At 43.8% G+C, this 21,392-nt stretch overlaps 3 protein-coding genes across 4 annotated transcripts; 1 reads left to right on the top strand and 2 right to left on the bottom strand.

Annotated features, from left to right (window-relative positions):
* Positions 1-246: 246 nt before the first annotated feature.
* On the bottom strand, positions 247-14,843 carry jmjd6 (jumonji domain containing 6, arginine demethylase and lysine hydroxylase). Its single transcript, XM_038708632.1, has 6 exons — positions 14,457-14,843; positions 12,207-12,595; positions 10,744-11,030; positions 7,651-7,786; positions 4,581-4,713; positions 247-2,635 (listed from the first exon to the last, which is right to left on the bottom strand). Exons 1-6 carry the CDS (start codon positions 14,583-14,585, stop codon positions 2,504-2,506), a joined length of 1,206 nt encoding a protein of 401 aa, XP_038564560.1. The 5' UTR covers positions 14,586-14,843; the 3' UTR covers positions 247-2,503.
* Positions 14,383-16,982, top strand: mettl23 (methyltransferase like 23). 2 transcript variants are annotated; one of them, XM_038708726.1, is made up of 5 exons: positions 14,383-14,463; positions 15,989-16,093; positions 16,181-16,418; positions 16,493-16,577; positions 16,682-16,982. In XM_038708726.1, exons 2-5 carry the CDS (start codon positions 16,010-16,012, stop codon positions 16,851-16,853), a joined length of 579 nt encoding a protein of 192 aa, XP_038564654.1. In that variant the 5' UTR covers positions 14,383-14,463; positions 15,989-16,009; the 3' UTR covers positions 16,854-16,982. The 2 variants fall into 2 exon arrangements, with proteins under 2 accessions (XP_038564654.1, XP_038564646.1); XM_038708718.1 differs by lacking the exon at positions 14,383-14,463 and adding an exon at positions 14,871-15,296 and having other exon boundaries at positions 16,682-16,981.
* A 1,483-nt stretch (positions 16,983-18,465) lies between these two features.
* On the bottom strand, positions 18,466-19,993 carry nupr1b (nuclear protein 1b). The gene is made up of 3 exons (XM_038708737.1): positions 19,789-19,993; positions 19,551-19,686; positions 18,466-18,767 (listed from the first exon to the last, which is right to left on the bottom strand). The coding sequence occupies exons 1-2, from the start codon at positions 19,883-19,885 to the stop codon at positions 19,559-19,561; spliced, it is 225 nt and encodes a 74-aa protein (XP_038564665.1). The 5' UTR covers positions 19,886-19,993; the 3' UTR covers positions 18,466-18,767; positions 19,551-19,558.
* Positions 19,994-21,392: the final 1,399 nt, after the last annotated feature.

Here is a 21,392-nt window from a genome sequence, read left to right on the forward strand (position 1 = left end):
CGGGTAGTGACGGTCAAATATATCGATCCACCGTGTTACAGCCGCTGTTTACCCGCTAGTAAAAGATACTTCAAATCCCGGGCACTTCCTGTCGGCTCGGAGGTCATTGCGAGGCTACCCAGCCGACCAATCACAGAGCTTACGGTCCGCGCAGAAGTATGAACTGGCCTTTAGTGTAATATTATTATTTTAATGTATGCATCGCACCTCGTTTGTGATTAAAATAAAAGACCGATCACACAAACATGTTTTGATTCATAGAAAAGGTTTTTATTGATCAAACAAAGTGAAACTGATCACACGCGGATCTGTCTCCATCCTAAAAGCTCATCCCAGATCAGCGCTCGTGACGCGGGGAGGGAAAACCTTCGAGCAGAGACGGACCGTCACCGAAAGGCACCGCGTGACCGACCTCAGAGACCAGCGCAGCGCCTTCGCACGACTTAAAACAACGGATAAAAACACAGAAGCAGTCGGTGACACTGACGCACCTCGCGGGCCTGCGACAAACGTTTCTTCTTTATAGGCACTTTAATCTAAAGCAACACTCGTCTGGAGAGAAGCTGCACAAAGCTTTTTAACAACGATTCATTATTTAAGTTTGTTCCTTAAAGCAAAATAAGCCAAATGTTTGATGGTTCCAGCTTCTCCAAAGTGACGAGTTTTCCTCAGTTTTAATTCTCAGTCGACTGATTATTTTGGGGTTTTGGACTGTTGGTCGGTCTGCAGAGCAAAAGGTTTTCTGATGCCATCTGGAACAATCGGCAGCAAGGTTGCAACTTATCATAATTATTAATTATTTTCTGGATTGTTTGTTTGTAAAGGTGCTTCAAATGAGTTTTACTGAACTGATTCTAAACTGGACGTTTTTTAACATTTAATAATTATTAAAATATATTCTTCTCTCTGTGTTGAGGTTTTGTGTCTTAAGTTTTTCAGCTGTTTATTTAACCTCCTCTTCAGGTCATAGCTCGACTTCATGCTCTGTGGCTCTCAGCCGGTGGTGTTCAGGTGCTACAGCTCTCTCAGGTTGGGGTTGGAGGTTACTTAATTTTCCTCTCTCCACATTACCTCCCGGGAATAAGAGTACAGGTACTTCTGGTAGTGCAGTTGGGAATCACCAGTCTTGAAAACGTCAGCAAGCTGTACAGAAATGACCGTCACAAGTTCCCAAAAGCGCGAGAGGTCGTCTTCAAACGTCTTGTTTTGTTCGACCAAAAGTCCAAAACACAAAGATATTCAGTTAACTGTCAGAAGATTAAGAAAACCACAAAAACAGCCACATTTGAAAAGCTTGAGACACTTTTTTTTTGTTGCCATGTTTGCTTTTAAAGTTCCTAAAACATCTATTGTTTTAATCAATGATGATATTAACCAGCTGCAGTCTCCATTTGATGCCTCCTCGTCCGACACAAAGCTGTTTATTCAACCAGAACCTGAAGAAACGCTAATATAACTGCAGCAGTGCATTCTGGTCAATGTAGTGCCCTCTACTGTCATTTACTCTAAAAAAAAAACAACACATTTAGAAGCTCACAGCGCCTCGGCTGCAGCACATGGCACGAAGCAGGCACGACATCAAAATGGCAGAAACGTTGGCGACCTCGCTGCTGAAACTTCCTCCTCCTCCACCTGAGAACTCAAACTCTACGGACGCAGTTTGTCCCTCCTGCAACAGTAACACGCCTGTCTGAAATGCCGCTGCCTTTAACTGTTTAATTTCCTTAAGGCCCGTTTACACGTTACAGTTAAATCACCAAAGCAGGCAGAAGAGACGACGCCACTTCCAACTATTTCAGGGGAAAACAACCGACTTGCGGGGTGACTTTTCATTTCGAGGGTCAGGACTCCTAAAGACGGAGCCTCTAGTTTCACAGCAGGACGTGTAAAACCGGCAGGAAACGACAGCGTGCAGGGAAACATTAACACGCTAAGAGGGACGCCGTTAGCTTACAGGCTCACCAACACGCCCTGTGAGGAGTTACTGCGCTGCAAAGCTTTAGTATTTTGTGAGGACACGTGCATGAATTTTGCTGTTCTGGTGCGAGCTCGCCTTTAAGAGGCGACACCGCTGTGAAACGAGAGGCCCCGAGTGTTAGTTTTATATATGCGACTGCACAGAAATGTGGCCGCTAGAGCTGGTTATCCTGTCCAGATCTGGGAACACATTTTAAACACCTTAAACTACACCTTTCACCTCTTCTAACGACCTTTAAGAGCCGTTTCCCAGCAGGGTCACATCAGAAAGCAGCTTTTTAAAGTTCCCAGAGCCGCCCTTCGTCCTCCCCTTCATGTCCTCCCGCTGCAGGAGCTACAGAGACAAACGTATCGATTGGTGTTGAAAAGCACAGTGGTGGCAGGTCTCCGGCTGGCCCACGCACCCCCATCAGATCCTCCTTAACTTGCAACTCGCTTCAACCTAAACTAGACTACAAGCAGCTGTTTCAGTGTTGGTGAGGAGTCGCCGCCGGGAGGTGGGCGGGGGCTGGACGGAGGCGGGAGGTCACCGCGACGAGCTCCTCTCTTTGCTGACGCAGTCGTCCTGGCTGCTGGTGTCCCCGTTGGCCGTCACGCCGCAGGTCCGCCTCTTCTTCCTGCGATGGGACATGGCGTCGCCCTCGGAGCCCGACTCCGCCTGCGAAGAGCGGACAAAGTGCGCAGATGTTGTTACAACACGTTCACACTTGTATCACGTTACAGAGACACCTGTCACCTGTCGGCAGCTCTGACTGGACTGACGAGACTAGCAGCAGAACTTTATGTCCCACCCGCTGCAGGAACACACGACTTTAACCTTTTCATTTGTTTCGGCTCAGCAGAACTTCTCAACGACTCAGAGCTCTCCTGAAGAAGCGAGTCAGTTCTTCCTCACAGGTCGAGAGCAGGTTTAAAGAAAGTTTCCTGTCAGAATGAAGTTTTGGTTGTTTTTTGATTGTGCTCAAATTAAGAAACATTTACCTGCAAATGTTCCCGTTTACAGTCATTTCCTGAACCATTACTGTGTTTGGGAGGGAATTTACGGTGCTGTAAAACATTCGGGTGCACGTAAATTTTGTGGCGCTGAACCCAAATGAAAAATATAGGGATGTCACGCACCAGTGCAACCGATGCCAAGTTAGTGTGGAGGGACCAGACAGATTTTCATTTGAATTAAAGAAGAAAAAAAACAGCTCCATGATCACAATTTCTTGTATATACTTATAAATGGAAGTCAGAAATTAAGATCCACGTGTATGAATCTTTCTTCGTGACCTGGAAGCGATCGTAGGTGCCGCTTACCTGGAAGTCTGGAGTTGTTTATGAGAAGGACTTAAATATGTTTTTGGTCGAATATGCCGGTTTCATAACAAAACACAGAGGTTATGTGATGTCTTGTGGGGGTAAAGCCGCTGCGTCGTGTTCACACTTTGGAACGATAGACATTTTTTCCTCGGGATGCACCGAATGTTCGGACACCGAAATTAATCATCTGAAAATAGCAACAAAAAGCGCTTTCGGTGTTCGGCCTAATAAGTCAAAAGACCAAAGACATTTGACCGAACAATCAAGTTTCTGTCACTCGTCTGTGAGAAGGAGGTTAAGCTAGCCGCACCTACATTTGGAGTGCACACGTATTCTAGCCTTTACAGTAAGTGAAGCGGCCCGGAGCGATCTGACAGGCAGGTTAGAGACTTTATCCTGTCAGTTTGTCTCTTTACAAAGACAAGTGCTGCAGGATTAGAGTCCTGCCTGAACAGAGGCTGTGAAGTCTTCATGTTACGCCGTGCGAGAACCACGTACAACATTATTTATCACACTGGGCCAGACTGGAAATGGACTCATGTAATTTACTTTACCCGGACCCCCCCACCATAGTCTCTCCACATCCTGTGGGAAACACTGAGGAAAAAGCACATTTTGACTGTTTAATTTATGCAGTGGTACAAAAGCCAAAAATGTGAATGTACTTGTTCGTCAAATTTTTAATTACATTAGGTTTCGGCTTCGGACAAGATTTTTCATTTCGGTGCATCCCTAATTGTTTCGGAGCAGGGACTTCTGTCCCGAAAGCCAACTTGAAGTTGTATTTTACTTTCCGATTTCTATCTATAAACACATCAAAGACAATCAGATAACAAAGTTTTTTCTAATATCAAAACAAAAGCAGTTTTACGCTTTTGTTTTTTTCATTTCAAAATCCGCTGGCCGTCAAGTACACGGGTCCTGGAGCCCAGTATTTTGTTTTATTCATGTGTTACCATATTTCTAATACACATTTAATTATCTGTTTAGTTTGTGCCGCACGAGGGGACAACAAATGATAAATTAACTACCTTGATTATTGAGACTTAATGCGTGAGATCCGACAGGCTGTCGACATGATCATTTAGTATAATTGGGCTCGATAGATCCAGTCAGAGTGAGCAGAGAAGTTTAGTTATCTTGTCAGATGTCTGTCCAGTTTTAGATGATCTGTTTGGCTGCACACTCGAACAGGAAGTCGACACCTCTCAGCGGGGAGCCCGGGAGCTTGGTATTATTAGTATGAACGATATTGATACCTCAGTGTGCCCGAGCGTGGTGTGTGTTTTAGCACATACATCAGAGTCGGACGAGCTGGAGGACGACGATGATGAAGAGTCACTGGAGCTGTCCGACGCGATGCCTGTCGACTCCTGCAGGTCCACTTTGTCTGCCAGCGCCGCCAGGTCCGGCCTCTCCTGCTTCAAGATACTGGAACAACCACGAGGACAAAATCCTGTCAGGGTTCAGCCTAACTAGCGTCATCACACACACACACACCTACACGCGCTACAACATTCACAGACAGTAATAAAACATTGGTACGCAACAGTATCTGTGTTTACAACAGCCGATCAATGATTATTAGCTGTAAACGGAGCGCTGTTGGCATGATCCTGTTTAAATCGATTAAAACTGTAACAGCTAGAGCATTCATTATTTCTGCTGATGTTTTTTGTCTTTCGCGCCATCACGTCGTCCGCTCGCGATGACGTCATCACTTTAAGTTGCTTGCGGTGGAAGACGGCGTGAGAGCGCTTGGTGGCGCTAGAGGTTTTTGAGAGAAACACTAAGATTCAGAAAAATGACCATATCTCCAAAAAAAAAAAGAAAAACAAAAAAAAGTACACAGTTCAAATAACTTGTGGAGGGTTACGAAATATTTTGTTCATCTCTCTACATTTAGAAATATTTTGGATCAATATGTTTTGTGTTTATTTTGTAGAATTTTATGAGAAAACATTCCCGATTTTTGTATTTTTTTTTATTTAATCACAAATTTTCAATACTTTCTTCAATTATTATGGTTTATTGACTTACATAACCTTTTAGCTGAGGTGGTACAGATTTTATGGATATGAAGTATTTGAAGATACTCCAAGAAATGACATCATAATAGGCAGAAATACCAGAGTAGGAACTGGCGGACCATTTGTATTGCAGAGTTGAAAGGATTAAAGAAACGTAGAGACGGATTCTTTGATCATGTTATGAGTGTTGTTGTTGCATAATATTTAAAATAAATTTCTGTAGTTTTAAACACTTGATTCTTATTTATCAAAACTTTAGATAAACTTTATTCTGTTGTACTTTTGTTCAACGTACTACAGTCATTGTTGGGAAAGTTTCTTGGACTGTTGGACCTTAAAAAAAGTCCTAATGTTACTTTAAATCAGAATCAGCTTTATTTGCCAGGTACGTGTACACATACGAGGAATTTATGTGGAATCTGATTTTATTATTGTATTATTAATTACTACTGCGTATTAAAAGTATTCAGTTAGGTTACTCGTTACATAACTATATTAACTTTCACCACTAAACTGCTGCTGACCTGCCGTCAGTCACATCAGAGATGGTGCGTTCTGGTAAAATCCAAGCGTTACTTGGATTAATAATCCATTACACTTCTAGTTACTGGGAAAAGTAATAATATTACAGTTTTTTATACATTTGACACTTACTTGTAATATTTTGTTGTACTTTTTTAAAGGAATATTTATAAACTGCATTATGTTATTAGAATAACTCCTTGTGAGGTCTCACAACTACGCATAACACATGTTAGGGCCCGTGTCCACCAAAGCCAGCTGAAAACGCCCAGCAGGGAGCGCTGGCGGGCCGGTTCCAGGGTAGTAACCGTTGCTACGGTGTGGCGTTTGTCCCGCCCTTCCTCTACTGTGATTGGACAGCTGAGTAAAAAGTCACAGTGACGAGCGCAGAACCTTTTTCAACTCTCGGCGACCGGGAAAAAAAACGCTCAGCGCCTCATCACGCTGCCGGCGTTTTTAACCAGCTTGTAAAAACGCGCCGCTCCCATTGCAGTGAATTGAAAATAAATGCGCTGGCGTCAGAAAAAAAAAACGCTTTGGTGGACACGGGCCCTCAGGGACAATCTTTCTTTGTTACGCGTTTCTGAAAAGATTTAAGAATATCGGATTTATCCAAACACCAGTCGAGCTAGAACATAAAACTTGTGTTGCATTTCATTCCAGTAGTGTTGAGAATATTTCTTAAGGGATTGAACAGGGAAGGTTGAAAGAGTAATTTAGCTGACCCCATAAGCGTTTTCTGACCTTCTAGCTCTAAGTATTTCTCACATGTAACTGTCCTTGTTAGGGAGACAACAGTCAGACTGATTAGTTAGAGACAGCAGCTCAGGCGTCAGTCTAGCAGGTATCAGTGTTCTCTGGGAATCTTACAAGAATGTTTACAAGAAATCGCTGGCTGCACAGATTAGAGGACAACTCATAGATAGTGAGAGATTCCAATATGACGAAGCACTGGAGTCTAAACATCAGACAGATTAGTTGTTCGAGGTTAAGGCCAAAGATGACCTAAGGGGAAAACCTACAGGCACTAGAGTGAAGACATAAAAGGGACCAAAAGATTTGATCCTTCAGATTTGGTGTTGGCATTTGACGTGTTCTCCCACGCTATGTTAAGTCTTCATCACTGGCTCATAATACTTCTGTATTTTTCTCTATACTGGATATTTTTGATTGACTTTTGGAAAGTTTTAAAAATGAATTGGGAAAGTGGCACAAAACGCACACACAAACAAGAAAAAAAACACTCAATCCTTTTATACGGCCTGTTGTTTCTTCTTTGTGCTGAAATAAAAATGATTTTTTTTTTTTAAGAAATAGAAAATCCAAATACAAGAGGCTCCTCCCACCAAAGAAGAAAAATCATTCACATTTCCAGTATGGTCTGGTACAGCCCCTCTCAAGCTGAGGATTTAAATCTGGAACTAATAGATCGAAGAATAAATCGACTGGATTATGAATCTGAATGAGATGTGATGCAGACGTTTTACATCTCAGTCTGTATGTTAAAAACAATTGGGGATTTCTTCTTTAATAATAATAATAATGAATAAATGGTTTACTGAAGCCTGAAGCGTCCCAGTTTAGCAGAACACTCTTGTCCTGCGTTGGGACAAAATTAATGACTAAGCAGTTAAGAAGGTTTAGAGAAGCTTCTTGTGCTTCGACTGCTTGTTACATAATAAAAGCACAGACCTCTTCATGCCTTAAATTCAGTTTACATCAGCTCAGATTTTTCCTGCACTCCTGGGACCTGCGGACGTCCCGGGACAAGTCTAATTTCTGGTGCGTTTCTGACGTGGCGGCGTTGAACCCTTACCGGTACCACTTCCTGGAGAGTTTGGGTCGTCCCCGGACAGTTTTGTGCCACACGATGGGGAAGTTGGTCGAGCTGGCAAAGTTCTGAGTGACGGCGATTGTCGTGTCCAGGTTGAGAACCACGTGCCACCACCCGCCTGCGGACACACAGCTAGTGACCATTAACACCAGAAAGAACATCAGAACAAACAAAAACTCGCCGCTGCTTTGCTTTACTCGTCGTCTAACAATGCACTGCTCCTAAATCTTGTATTTTGACATAGTTGTTATAAGACTGTTTGTTTTTGTCAAATGACAACATGCTGATATATTTATAAAAACACACTACCGGTCAGAAGTTTTACAACAGCCCCATGTTTGTTAATTGTATGTAAATCTAAGTAGAATTAAGAGAATAGAAAATAAGAACAAAAGAACTAGAAAACTGAAACATACGAACAAAAAATCTTCTTGGAAAGCAGACTAAAGATTAAAAGACAATATTCGCGAAACAAACAAATAAAAGTAGATTAAACGAACAGTAAGATCAAATGTTAATTAAATGTGTTTCAACAACATCTCAGTTGTTGCACGATTCAAATTCTAACTGCCGTCTGAGTGTGAAAATTGTGCGTGTCAAATTATCTGCATATATCAAAGTCACGTCCTCCTGACGGGTTCGTGTTGTGTCTGTGGTTTAATCTACACAGTCAGACAGGTGAGGTCTAAATCTGCAGGGTGTAATCCACCCTCATCACCATCAGACAGACAGATTTAGAATTAGGTGGATTTAGGTCGCACTGGTTTCACAGTTTAAACTGTCGACACAGCTCTCGGGTCACTGCAGGGCGTCTACGGATGTTCAAAGAATAAAACAGGGAGGCGGTTTGGTTTCTGCTCAAACGGAGCACCAGCCGTGATTTACAGATAACACGGCAGCTGTTTTTGCAGGCTGTAAACATTTCTGCGGTAAAGTTGGCCATTTAAACATGGAGGTCTGCAGGGACTGACTTGCTTTTAGAGCCTCGTGTGGATGAACTGCAGTTTTTGGCTGCTGTTTATCAACAAATCCCACAAACTCTGATGTTCTGAGCTGTGAGCTCTCCTCCACCGCGCTTCTCCTCCACCGCGCTCTTCTGCGCTTCTCCTCCTCGCTTCTCCTCCTCTCCTCCGCCGCGCTCTTCTGCGCTTCTCCTCCTCTCCTCCTCCGCCGCGCTCTTCTGCGCTTCTCCTCCGTGCTTCTCCTCCTCCGCGCTCTTCTGCGCTTCTCCTCCGTGCTTCTCCTCCTCCGCGCTCTTCTGCGCTTCTCCTCCGTGCTTCTCCTCCTCCGCGCTCTTCTGCGCTTCTCCTCCTCCGCGCTTCTCCTCCACCGCGCTCTTCTGCGCTTCTCCTCCGCGCTTCTCCTCCACCGCGCTCTTCTGCGCTTCTCCTCCGCGCTTCTCCTCCTCCGTGCTTCTCCTCCACCGCGCTCTTCTGCGCTTCTCCTCCTCCGCGCTTCTCCTCCACCGCGCTCTTCTGCGCTTCTCCTCCTCCGCGCTTCTCCTCCACCGCGCTCTTCTGCGCTTCTCCTCCTCCGCGCTTCTCCTCCACCGCGCTCTTCTGCGCTTCTCCTCCTCCGCGCTTCTCCTCCTCCGCGCTTCTCCTCCGCGCTTCTCCTCCTCCGCGCTTCTCCTCCACCGCGCTCCTCCTCCTCCGCGCTTCTCCTCCACCGCGCTCTTCTGCGCTTCTCCTCCTCCGCGCTTCTCCTCCACCGCGCTCTTCTGCGCTTCTCCTCCTCCGCGCTTCTCCTCCTCCGCGCTCTTCTGCGCTTCTCCTCCACCGCGCTTCTCCTCCACCGCGCTCTTCTGCGCTTCTCCTCCTCCGCGCTTCTCCTCCACCGCGCTCTTCTGCGCTTCTCCTCCTCCGCGCTTCTCCTCCACCGCGCTCTTCTGCGCTTCTCCTCCTCCGCGCTTCTCCTCCTCCGCGCTTCTCCTCCACCGCGCTCTTCTGCGCTTCTCCTCCTCCGCGCTTCTCCTCCACCGCGCTCTTCTGCGCTTCTCCTCCACCGCGCTCTTCTGCGCTTCTCCTCCTCCGCGCTTCTCCTCCACGCTTCTCCTCCTCCGCGCTCTTCTGCGCTTCTCCTCCTCCGCGCTTCTCCTCCACCGCGCTCTTCTGCGCTTCTCCTCCTCCGCGCTTCTCCTCCACCGCGCTCTTCTGCGCTTCTCCTCCTCCGTGCTTCTCCTCCACCGCGCTCTTCTGCGCTTCTCCTCCTCCGCGCTTCTCCTCCACCGCGCTCTTCTGCGCTTCTCCTCCTCCGCGCTTCTCCTCCACCGCGCTCTTCTGCGCTTCTCCTCCTCCGCGCTTCTCCTCCACCGCGCTCTTCTGCGCTTCTCCTCCTCCGCGCTTCTCCTCCACCGCGCTCTTCTGCGCTTCTCCTCCTCCGCGCTCTTCTGCGCTTCTCCTCCACCGCGCTCTTCTGCGCTTCTCCTCCACGCTTCTCCTCCTCCGTCCTTCTCCTCCTCCGCTCTCCACTGCGCTTCTGCGCTTCTCCTCCTCCGTCCTTCTCCTCCTCCGTCCTTCTCCTCCTCCGCTCTCCACTGCACTTCTCCTCCTCCGTCCTTCTCCTCCTCCGTCCTTCTCTTGCCTGTTTGTGAACTCTGGTAAAGACCTCTTTACTGTGTGAGGGAAGAAGCTCCACTCTGTAACCGTGCTGTACACAAGGTTTCTGAGAGACGTCTTGATGATGTCATTCAGTTTCAGGAGTCACATGTTCCAGTTAAACTTTCATTCTTATCAGATCAATAATTTAAACTGATTACCTTGATAGTTTTTAATCAGGCCCTTTGGTATTTGGACCAAATAGCTTATGGAAAACTAGGCGTCAGATTTAGTAGCTGCAACTGTGTCAGACACATATTTAATCAATGTTTAGGTAATAAATCAATCAGACTCTGCAGATATTAAATATTAAAGGCCAAGAGGTTCTACTGGGACGTCCCTACCTGTAAGCTGGATTGATTTATTACTTGGTGATTTCATGAGATTTGTTGACAAGAAGAAACAAACAGTATTTCTCCAGACTAATTATTTAAAAGGATGGAAATAAAACATTAGAAAACAATGTTTCTTCACTGACCAGGCACAAAAACCGTCTCCCCAGGTTTTTGGAGGATCTCCAGTGGCGTGAACTCTGGAGGCCAGTTCGGCTGCTGAGTTCGGGGATAAACCACGTTGAACCAGGTGATTGCCTCGTCCTGCTGGTTTCCTCCCTCCTCTCTGGTCACCTTGATCAGCTCGCGGGGCGTGTTGGTGGGGAACAGACACCACCTCTTGTGCCCTTGAACCAGGGCGTTCCAGGCGCTGGTGCCCAGCGGGTCGATGTGGATGCCGGTGCCGGATCGGGCCGGACCCATTACAAACCATCTGTGAGGAGAGGATAACATCAGGTGTCACTGAAACGTCACCATGCAAACTCTGATTTGTTGACAGTCAGTGATTATTTGATCAACAATATTTATGTTTCACCACAGCAAAAACGCTGATTTAAAGCCACTGAACTTCTCATTTCTCTGCTTGTTATTATGAAGATCACATGTAGTGAAACAAAGGGATAAATGGCAGAACAACAAAGAAACAATGTTGTCAGCTTACTGACAGTTTAAAAAAGCAGAGAAGAGAAACAAAACTTAATTTGCTGACTGACTTAATGAAGCTAAGAACATCCTGATTCTGTGTTGCTGTTTACTCGTGTGGGCAGATTACCATCGTTTTGAATTCGTTATTCGACTCATTTATCTTTATCTTCACGGTTCTACTGATCCAAATGATTACATGAAAGTTCAAAGGAGACTTTCTGGGTTTCATTCCTGTAACTCTTTAAAGTATCTGGAACTGATGGATTAAAGACCACACACAAAATTAATAATTGTCTCAAAAACAACCTTCAGACTATAATAGCAGCCAATTGCAAGTCAAAGGGAACGTGTTTTTAAATTAACTTAAAACATCAACCTAAGAAAAGAGTTCAGCACAGGAAGCGAAATTATAAAACATGATCATTATCGCTTCATTCAATGATAGTTATTAGTTGAGGGTGATTTAAAATTTTCTATCACATCTATATAATTTTATAACTTGATATGTGTGATTATTTATCTATTTTTGGCTAATCTGATAAATGTAATATCTAATAAACCACAATCACGCATTAATATCCAAATATTCCACTAATTTCTCTCTAATGTGATGATGCGCTGCTTTATATCTTAACGTTTTGACTGCTGGTTGGACAAAAAAAACACACGAAGACGTCACCTTCAGCTCTGGGAAACTGAGATGAACATTTTCACTATTTTGTGATTTTCTACACTAGACGATGACTCGATTAGTTGAGAAAGTAATCAGTATCCTTTTGAACACATTTTGTTTACTCATTTTTAAATCCGGCATTGTTTCCATCCATGTTCAACAGCCTCTTCTTCACCTTTGCCGCCACGTTGGAGCATATTCTTGCCACCGCCAGTGGATGAGTGCAACGCGGCCGGCAGGACTGAGACTGCGCTTCCATAGGTCTAAAGCCGAAAAGTTAAATAAACGAACCTGTACGGCGGTCGGCGCTTCTCTCCTGCAAACTGGAACAGGTCGTCCCTGAAGAAGACGGGCACCTCGTAGTCCTCCAGCAGCTTTCGCCGCTTAGCGTGTTCCCCGTAGCTGCTGTCGAAGATGTAGAGCGGGCTGTCGTCCCTGGTGCTCTCCAGGTACTCCATGTAGTACTTCATCTTCATCTTCACGGAGTATCCGTCGTTGTCCTCCCCGCACTTGAACTTCTGGTTTCGATATTTGCGTTTGAGGCGTTCCAGAGTCCATTTTTCCCGAGCGGGCCAGGTCTCCTGGCAGTTCAGCAGGACGACAGGCTTGTAGGGCCGCTCGAAGCGCTGGATGAACTCTTCAGGGGTGACTCGGAGGGCGTCCACACGCTCAACGCTGTCCTGTAACACAGCGTGATGCATCAGTACAGTGTTACACAGAGTATGGGTCTGAAGGCGTAAATACTCTTCTGTCTATCTGGATAACAAAATATTCTGTCACTCACACGTAATGTTAGAATAAGATGTTCAACCTGTTTCCCGACCTGTGACTATATATTTCTTAATCTGAAGTGATCTAAAGTGTTGGGCCAACAACAGCTGTAAGTGTAAAATACCTTTCTAGTCTTTCTGAAATGATTAAATATTATAACAGGCACCAACTGGGAGTGGTATCAGGACACAAAGGGTGTGTGTTTGTGTTGAGGAATGCCATGTTGAGGCACACTCGCTTGTCCTATTATTATATCCTTTAAATAACTCTGCAGCTCTTCATTTGGTTGTTTTGTGGCTGTTTACTACACCCCTGCTACTAGCGGAAATAATCTCACAGCGAGCACTGTTGGTTCAGAATTTTTCTGTCTGCCTTAGAACAATAGTCAGTACAAGGACATGTTCACAGTAATTAGGGACCAAAACTGTCCAATCAAATCCACTTTCCACAAACAAGGACGGTTTTTGTCCCCCATCACTGTGAACATGTCCTTCAAGTTCAATCTCAGCCTACAGTACTTACAAGATTTAATAAGTGGAGATTTACTACATTTAAAACTGCCTGCAGCGCACAAATTATTTACTACATCCTGCTGACACAAGTGTAACTGGTGTGTGCACGTACCACAGTGCAAATGTCCAGTATTAGAAGACAACATGTTACCGTCCTACATGTGCATGTGTTTAAGACTGAATTTGATTGACTTTATACTTTGGAATAAAGAAGCTGATGTACTAAAACGTGGACAATTACATTTACACACTTTACTTTTTATTTGAATAACATTGCTACTTAATGTTTTTTTTATTTTGTCCTTCACTTCTTTGAGACAATACATTTCCAGCATATCTTTATATAAAATATCTGGGTATATATTGCACAGCATATTCAAACAACATAATGTCAGAAACATAGCTTTACCTACAGTGAAAAATAGATGTTGGATCAAAAGAAATGTGCATAAATTTAAACATAACTATCCAATCCATCATATCTGTGTATGGCAAGCGTTGACATTTATCCCTTAAAAGCTACTAGTACTTATGTATTAGTTAATGGTACCTATTTTTTGTTATTAGTAACTAACTGCACATTTTGGCCATTGAAATCTATGGGGCTCTGCAGTTCAGATATCATTTACTAGTCACTATTATTTAGCTACTAGTGCTTATTTTATTGTTATTAGTAACTATTCGTTTCTTACTAGTAAGAAACAAACTACTATCAACAACAAGTCATTAATGAATGACTAGTAACCCCAAAAAAGAAGAATGAAAATGTTACTAGTAACTTTTGGAATAGTTACTATCTGTATCTGAACTAAGGAGCACCTTAGATTTCAAAGGCCAGAATGTGCAGTTAGTTACTAGTAACTACAAATTAGGTACTTGTAACGTTATCTAATCAATTCTTACTTATAAAGCAGGAATAGCTACAAGTCATTTTTAAATAGAGTTTTAAGGAATAAATGTTAAATAGATTTTAAAGGTAAAATGTGCATTTAATTAACGTTACTAGTAACTAATGGAATACTTTGGCATTACAGGTTTGGTAATATTCTTGTACCGATATGGACTTGCGTGTCTGAAAAGAAGTTAAAGTATTAAAATAAAGTAGTACAAAGGTCTCGGGGCCTGAAATTAAAGTAATGGCGTGACACACTGTGGTGAAACACCGGCTCGGTGTCTACGTGACAAGCTGCACTCCTGCAGCGAGCTGCGGCTAGCGAGCTAACGTTAGCCTAACTCAGGATGCTACATTGACAGTTACCTTTACGGTGAGGTGCGACAGGTCGAAAGTCTCATGATAACCGTGTTTAGTCCAGTCTAATGAGTCTTTCAGTTCGGGTCTGGCGCTCCGTTTCGCCTCTTTAATCCTCTTCTTACTCTTATGGTTCATTCCTCCTCCTGGCTTTTAAAAGAGTGTTGTCGCTGCTCAGCTAGCTATCGAGCTAACCTGGAGCTACCACAGAGACGCATTCACTAGCCTGCACCGGGCTAGCTACGCTGCTCAGACAGCCTCGCTTTATTTATTTGCTTAAGATAATAAGCCCAAAATAGGCGGGTAATGTGTAGAACCCGTCCTCAGATCTTTACCAACAAATGTGAGATCACTTTTAAAATCTGCCTCGACGGTACAGTTTCGTTAACAGACAACAAGAGAAGCTAACTGGCTGGCAGGGGGACACAATGCTTGTGCAATTGATTGACAGCTACAGCGCCCGCCTCTGTTGCTGGAATACAAAGCTGATTGGCCACAGCGCCCTCAAAGGCAAATCGTTGATTGGATGTAATGTAGCAGAAGCCTTCCCGCCGGGCATTTACGTAGATTTGATTGGCTGTTAAGGCGTTGTGTTTGGGTCGATGCGGAAATAGACGTACGCGTTCTGCTAGTGATATAATATCAATAAAAAATGTCGATAAAGTTTTTTAATGTGAATTTCTCATTAGAATAATAGCGGGCGATTTAATTATGTAATGTCAGACGATTTTATTAACCCGCAAAATGGACGACAGTGGAACCGAAACACCTAGAATAGCTTACAAAGTTTTCACGTTTGAAGAAAGCAAGAAAGACACAGAGGAGTCACTGTCTGTCTGCATACCAGAGGTCTGTCTGGATTCAGTAATTAACATTATTATACTTCATGTAACGTTGCAGTAATTGTTTATATGCACCTGTGTGAAATTTACTTACTTTTTATGTAAATGAGCTGTTTTCTGGGTTAAGTGTTGCGCTGGAACTTCATAAAATCAAGGGGCTAACGCCTGAAAATGTGAATTTAACTTAATCATGTGTATATAAATGGTATGCAGCCGTTAGAAGAACGTGCAAGGTGTTATACGATATGTTAGGGTCCTCCCATTAATTCGGCTTACATCCAGTTATACAAGGTGTTTTTGTTTAAAATAAATTTCGACAAATATAACTGGATTGCCTCCATTCATCGCCCAGTCAGAACAACCTCACGAGCAACATAATCCAACTCCAAAAGCTAAAATTAAACCAAACAACGTGGTGCATGATGGATGATATGGATGCAGATCTTTAGAAGACATCCACTCTTTGTAAACTTTCTAATGTCTTGAACCACTCTCTTACATTTAGTGGTATGAAATGCAAGACATTTGATTGTTCTTGTGTAGTTTGTATGATGCTTTGGCAATATTGTTGTTATACATGCACGCCAATAAAGCTATTATAATTTGATTTGAATTGCAAGACATCCTTAAAATGTTAAATATGTTAGTGATGTTTTGTTTTCAGACACTATTTCGTGGTTAACTTGCAGTCATTTTCAGGTACTCGACCCACACTATGGCATGTATGTGTGGCCTTGTGCGGTGGTGCTGGCACGGTTTCTGTGGGCACGAAGAGAAGAGCTGAGAGACAAGACAGTACTGGAGGTGATAGGAAGCAGGTTTTAATTGTTACAATTAGAAAAATATTTAACAACAACGGAACTGTGGACATTGCGAGGTCTCTCTCCACAGATTGGTGCAGGTGTGAGTCTGCCAGGTGTGGTGGCGGGGAAGTGCGGTGCAAAGGTGATCCTGTCAGACAACGCTACGACTCCACAGTGCCTGGAGAACTGCAGGCGCAGCTGTGAAGCCAACGGCCTCCGTGACGTGGAGGTGCTGGGACTCACCTGGGGGGAGATCTCGCCGGATCTCGTTCTGCTTCCTGAGCTGGACGTCATCTTGGGGTCGGATGTTTTCTACGAGCCACAAGGTTGGTCGCAGGATGCACTTTGGCCATGTAGTGTATGTAAAACTGAGTGAATAAACATTTGCCACCTGTTTCAGATTTTGAAGATGTCCTCGTGACTGTTGCTTATCTTCTAAGAAAGAACCCCAGAGCCCAATTCTGGACCACATACCAAGAGAGAAGGTTCAGTATACCTGCTTTATTTCCCACCTGCACCGCAGACGTACTGTCCAGTCTGCATCGCTGCTTCAGTTGTTGTAAGCCTCCTCTTCTTCCTTGTGTTTCAGTGCCGACTGGTCGATTGAAGCGTTGCTCCACCGGTGGAAGCTGAGTTGTGTTGATGTTGAGCTGGAAAGCTTCGATACGGATAAACCTGAGCTGGCTGAATCAGCTCCGCCGGGCAGCTACAGCGTCCAGATGATGATCATAACGCTGAAGACGGAGGACGCTGGGCCGTAATTACAGACTAAATGTTGGTCATTGTCATCGGTGGTTACAGGAGCCACCAAAACTCTCATCGTAGACGGAAGGTGGAGAAATTAAATGAATGAATGTTAAACATGACATTAAACCTTTCAGCTGCATGTTGAAGATCAGTCTGGGTTTGTCTTTGTTATATAACTCCACTCTGTTGCATAAGCTCAGTTTTGCAGCTGCAGTTCTGGCACCAACATGTAAACTTAGTGGATGGAAAATCTCTGTGGTGAAAACATGACGGAGCAAACTGTTCCTGTGGCGCACTCTGGACGTGCACGCTCACTGAGCGCTGATCTGTGAGTGCTGTTCCCCGCACTGCAGAGAGTCCACACTCCCACATTCAGCCTCTGGAGGTTTGGCAGCCGCTGTCCCCTGCTGGTGGATCCAGACTCCTGCAGCTGCGAGCTGGACAGGCGGTGGAGGAACCAGCAGAGGGAGGAAAGCTGCAGAGATTCACTGTTGAACACAATGTTTACACCATCAGACTGAACTGGGTGAAGTCAGAGCTGCAGCCACAGGTGTTATTTAATCAGGTAATGCTGAGCTTCAGTACACCGGGGTTATTACTCCACAACAGCAGCAGTTTTTATTTTAACATGAGGTCTTAAATAAACTTTGCTATAATTTGGTCTAGTGAACATTTCATTGAAAATGTTTCTTAAAGTGTTAAACACTCTGAAGCAGTGATTCCCAACCTGGGGGTCGGGACCCCGCAAGGAGTCGCAGGGTAAATCTGAGGTGTCGCCAGATGATTAAATGACAGGAAGTAGAAAAACGCATTTCTGCAAAAAATAGGTTATTAGCCACGAGCTAGCAGCATGTCCACCACCACTTTGGTCCAGACTGAAACATCTCAGCAGCTGCTGGATGGATGATTATGAAACGTGGTTCAGTCTCTGATGTTCCCCTCAGGGTTTACATCGTTGTAATATGACAAATAAACCTACCGTCTTACCTTCATGTTAATCTGTCCAGCACTTTGCTTTATGACCAAATACCTGCACTAACGACGTTCACATCAGCCTCAGCTGTTCACTCTGTTCACTGCTAATTAGCTCACGTTAGCGTGCTAACATGCTAAACTAAGATGGTGAACACGAAACCTGCACAACATTAGCCTGTTAGCATTGTCAGTGTGAGCATTTGGGTCAAAACACTGCTGTGTTTAAGTACAGCCTCACACACAATTTTATTTGTTTTTGCATTTTGTTCGTGACTCTGGATCATCGAACATCTTCAGACGCAAAATGTGAATCCGCAAAAGATTCACATGAAACAAAGGGAAATCTCTGAAACGGGCCACCACACAGACAAACTCAGCCTGCGATGAAGGTGTGAAGTCAGACAAAGCTTCGTTTTTATGAGCTGAAAGTTTTGGGAAGCACAAGAAGATTCTTAATATCAGGTGTATTTCACTACTAGTACTTCAGCATTAACTCAACACAAGCAGCCTTCATGGTCCAAACATTTAGATTTAAAACATTTACATTTAGCTGACGCTTTTATCCAAAGCGACTGACTGCTATACATGTCAGAGGTCACACGCCTCTGGAGCAACAAGCGTATGAGACGGGGAAAAGAACTACAGAGTCAAGTCATTCAAGAAGAGTTTTAATAGCATTGAAAACTTGTCAACACATCGAAATCACCCAACTTCCACCACCATCTCACATGTGCACCATTGTGGTCTGAACCGGGACCCGGGTGCACCCCAACACAGGGGAGTGTTTTGCAACACCTGCAGGCGGAGGAGCCACAGTCTGCTGAACATCTGGATCTGTGCGCTCCTCTTCACGCCCACGTCGAACCTCGGGAAGGCTCCTGCCGTCCGTACGTCTCGTTCTGTCGCCAAGGAGGCCGTGGTCGGTTTTTCCGGGATAAGCCGTCCGAGTCGCCCTGGATCAGAAAAACAAGGTTAAAACTTCACCGTTCATGGTCACACAGCTGAGAGGAGTCAGAGCTGCTGTATTTTACAGGCTGACACCAATTTTTTAGTCTCATTATAACCTATAATATTTAAAATTTGACTTTGTGTAGGCCAAGGAAATGAATGAGATACCACAAAATAATTCAGCGTAGTGTGAAGAAAGCTTCAGCATTTGGGCCATCATGGGATATTTGAATAACTAAATAAATGAATAATTTTAAAAGAAATCCAAATACTTAAAATCCTTTACAGACCCTTTACTTTGTGTTTACACTTTTATCTTGCCTCTAAGCAACTTCTACATGAGACGTTTTAGAAGTAACTTACATTTTATGAGCTCCACGTACCAAATGTCATTCGGAAATGCACAAATTTAAAGTAAGCAGTGATTCATGCGAGCGCAGAGTACAGAAAATGATTCAGCAACTTGACCTGTCACAAATAAAATAGGCTCCCTTGAATTCGGCTTAGGATAACACTGACATAAACAAAGAACTAACTCTTATTTGAATACAAAATTTGGGTTTGAGCCACACCTCCCCGCTCGAGTACCGCGGCGGAGCAACAGTTAAAGCGAGAGATTCCCCAAGGAAGAGTTGAACTTGGCGGGTCAACTGTCTGTGCCAGATGTCACTCAGAGATTTACTAATTAAAGGAATAGAGTGATTCGGTTTAATCACAGAGCACATTAAATTATTCAAGAACTTTACTAACCCCAAACTCTTAAATTCGGTACATTTAACCCGCCTCACCTCAGTAATCACTCCTTGGCTTTCTTCTCGGAGTTTTGGAGTTTCTCCACAATTTTGCGCTCATGTCCGGAGGGGCTGTGCCTGTTGGTGTTGTCACTGGCCTCCTTCTTTGTCCTGCCTTTACGGGCCGAGCCTTCTGTTAAGAGGAAAAAAAAACCCTTTTAGAGATAAAACAAACAAACAAACTACGACAAAAAGACAGTGAGAAGAAGTTTCACTCGTGATTCAGGCAGCTCACCTGCGTATTTATCGGTCAGGTTATAATATTCATACTGATCGAAATACTCGTCTTCAAAGCGGCTGGGCTTCAGATTCTTCACGTCGACGTGGCTCATGTTGGTTTCTCCGAGATTTGCTCCAAAAAATAATAATAATAATAATAAAGTTTAAAAAAAGAAAACACTCCCTCTCGTCTGCTTCTGTCTCGGATGTTTTTCTCCACACGCCTCGCTGACTTTTTATAACGGAGCCGTGCAGCTCCTCCTGCAGACACCGCCCCCCCCGCCGCAGGTGTCCTCTTTCTGCTGCAGCAACATTGCATCATTTTAGGATTATTGCTCCATTAACGTCCCTGAACACAACATTGTACATTTACTCCAGCACTGTACTTCAGTACACATTTAAAATCGCTGTACTTTACTTGAGTCATGTCACTTTGTACTGTTATGTTACTGTTTTGAGTGTTACTTCTTCTTCTTCTTTGTTTATGTCAGTGTTATCTGAAGCCGAATTCAACGGAGCCTATTTTATTTGTGACAGGTCAAGTTGCTGAATCATTTTCTGTACTCTGCGCTCGCATGAATCACTGCTTACTTTAAATTTGTGCATTTCCGAATGACATTTGGTACGTGGAGCTCATAAAATGTAAGTGACTTTTAAAACGTCTCATGTAGAAGTTGCTCGGTTAAAAAAAGATCAAATTTTTAACACTCTGTAAAGAGTCTTTAATGTTTCCTTTTTAAATATTTGGATTTATTTAAAAAAGATATTTCAAATTTCCAAATACATGATGGCCTAAAAATGCTGGAGCTTTCTTCACACTGCAGTACTTCTACTACTCCAAACCTTAGAGGGGAATATTGTACTTCTTACTTCACTACATTTATCTGACAGCTTCAGTTACTTTACACATTAATATCTTTAATATGATGTTTTGTTAAAACTACAGCAGCAACATCCTGCTCTACATTAAGACCAACAGCAATAATCTGATGAGAGGAGATACAATAATACAACATTTTACTGCTTTAATACTTTAAGGACATTTTACTCACTTACCTTTACTGCAGTAACATTTTTACTGCAGGACCTTTACCTGTAACAGAGTATTTTACAGTGTGGTATTAGTATACTAATAGTATTCTAAAGTCCACTGCTGCTTGCATCCATGATTATCACACAGGTGCATCACTACACAGACGGGGGAACCTTCATATTGAACAACAATGAAGTTAAGTTATTTAAATGTATTTATTGCATTTTCTTTATTGTTTCACTTGCATGTAGAGAAAGGAAACATCAGGTGTGGAGGAGGCGCTCTCTGCTGCAGCGTTTAAAGTCTGACCTTCACGTCTGCAGCAGAGTTTTCTTGGTTTATCAGCAGCTGCTCGCTTCACACAGCCCTGACCTGTTTGTGTGTGTGTAGTTATCTCATGTCAGTCGACTAATCATTGTCAAACACCTCGTGACTTTTCAAAACAAACTTTGGACTGAACTTATCAGAGAGTGACGAAAGAAAGAAAATAACTTCCAGTGTCGGCTGATCTACAGACACGTGTTCTGGAAACCCGTGCACGTCTGTATTCACGTGCACGTCTGCATTAATGCTCAGAATAAATGGCT

This window comes from Micropterus salmoides, unplaced genomic scaffold, assembly GCF_014851395.1.
Source record: "Micropterus salmoides isolate LMB-PRFRI ecotype aquatic unplaced genomic scaffold, ASM1485139v1 Ms_hic_scaffold_10, whole genome shotgun sequence".
NCBI classification, from domain to species: Eukaryota; Metazoa; Chordata; class Actinopteri; order Centrarchiformes; family Centrarchidae; genus Micropterus; species Micropterus salmoides.

Coding starts and splice junctions, on each gene's coding strand:
- jmjd6 (XM_038708632.1), bottom strand. CDS start 14,585: ATGAACCATAAGAGTAAGAAGAGGATTAAAGAGGCGAAACGGAGCGCC. Junction 12,596..14,456: donor TGTCGCACCTCACCGTAAAG/GTAACTGTCAAT, acceptor GCTGTGTTACAG/GACAGCGTTGAGCGTGTGGA. Junction 4,714..7,650: donor CTCTCCAGGAAGTGGTACCG/GTAAGGGTTCAA, acceptor TGGTTGTTCCAG/TATCTTGAAGCAGGAGAGGC.
- mettl23 (XM_038708718.1), top strand. CDS start 15,192: ATGGACGACAGTGGAACCGAAACACCTAGAATAGCTTACAAAGTTTTC. Junction 16,419..16,492: donor TGTTTTCTACGAGCCACAAG/GTTGGTCGCAGG, acceptor CACCTGTTTCAG/ATTTTGAAGATGTCCTCGTG. Junction 16,578..16,681: donor ACCACATACCAAGAGAGAAG/GTTCAGTATACC, acceptor CTTGTGTTTCAG/TGCCGACTGGTCGATTGAAG.
- nupr1b (XM_038708737.1), bottom strand. CDS start 19,885: ATGAGCCACGTCGACGTGAAGAATCTGAAGCCCAGCCGCTTTGAAGAC. Junction 19,687..19,788: donor CCTGACCGATAAATACGCAG/GTGAGCTGCCTG, acceptor TCCTCTTAACAG/AAGGCTCGGCCCGTAAAGGC.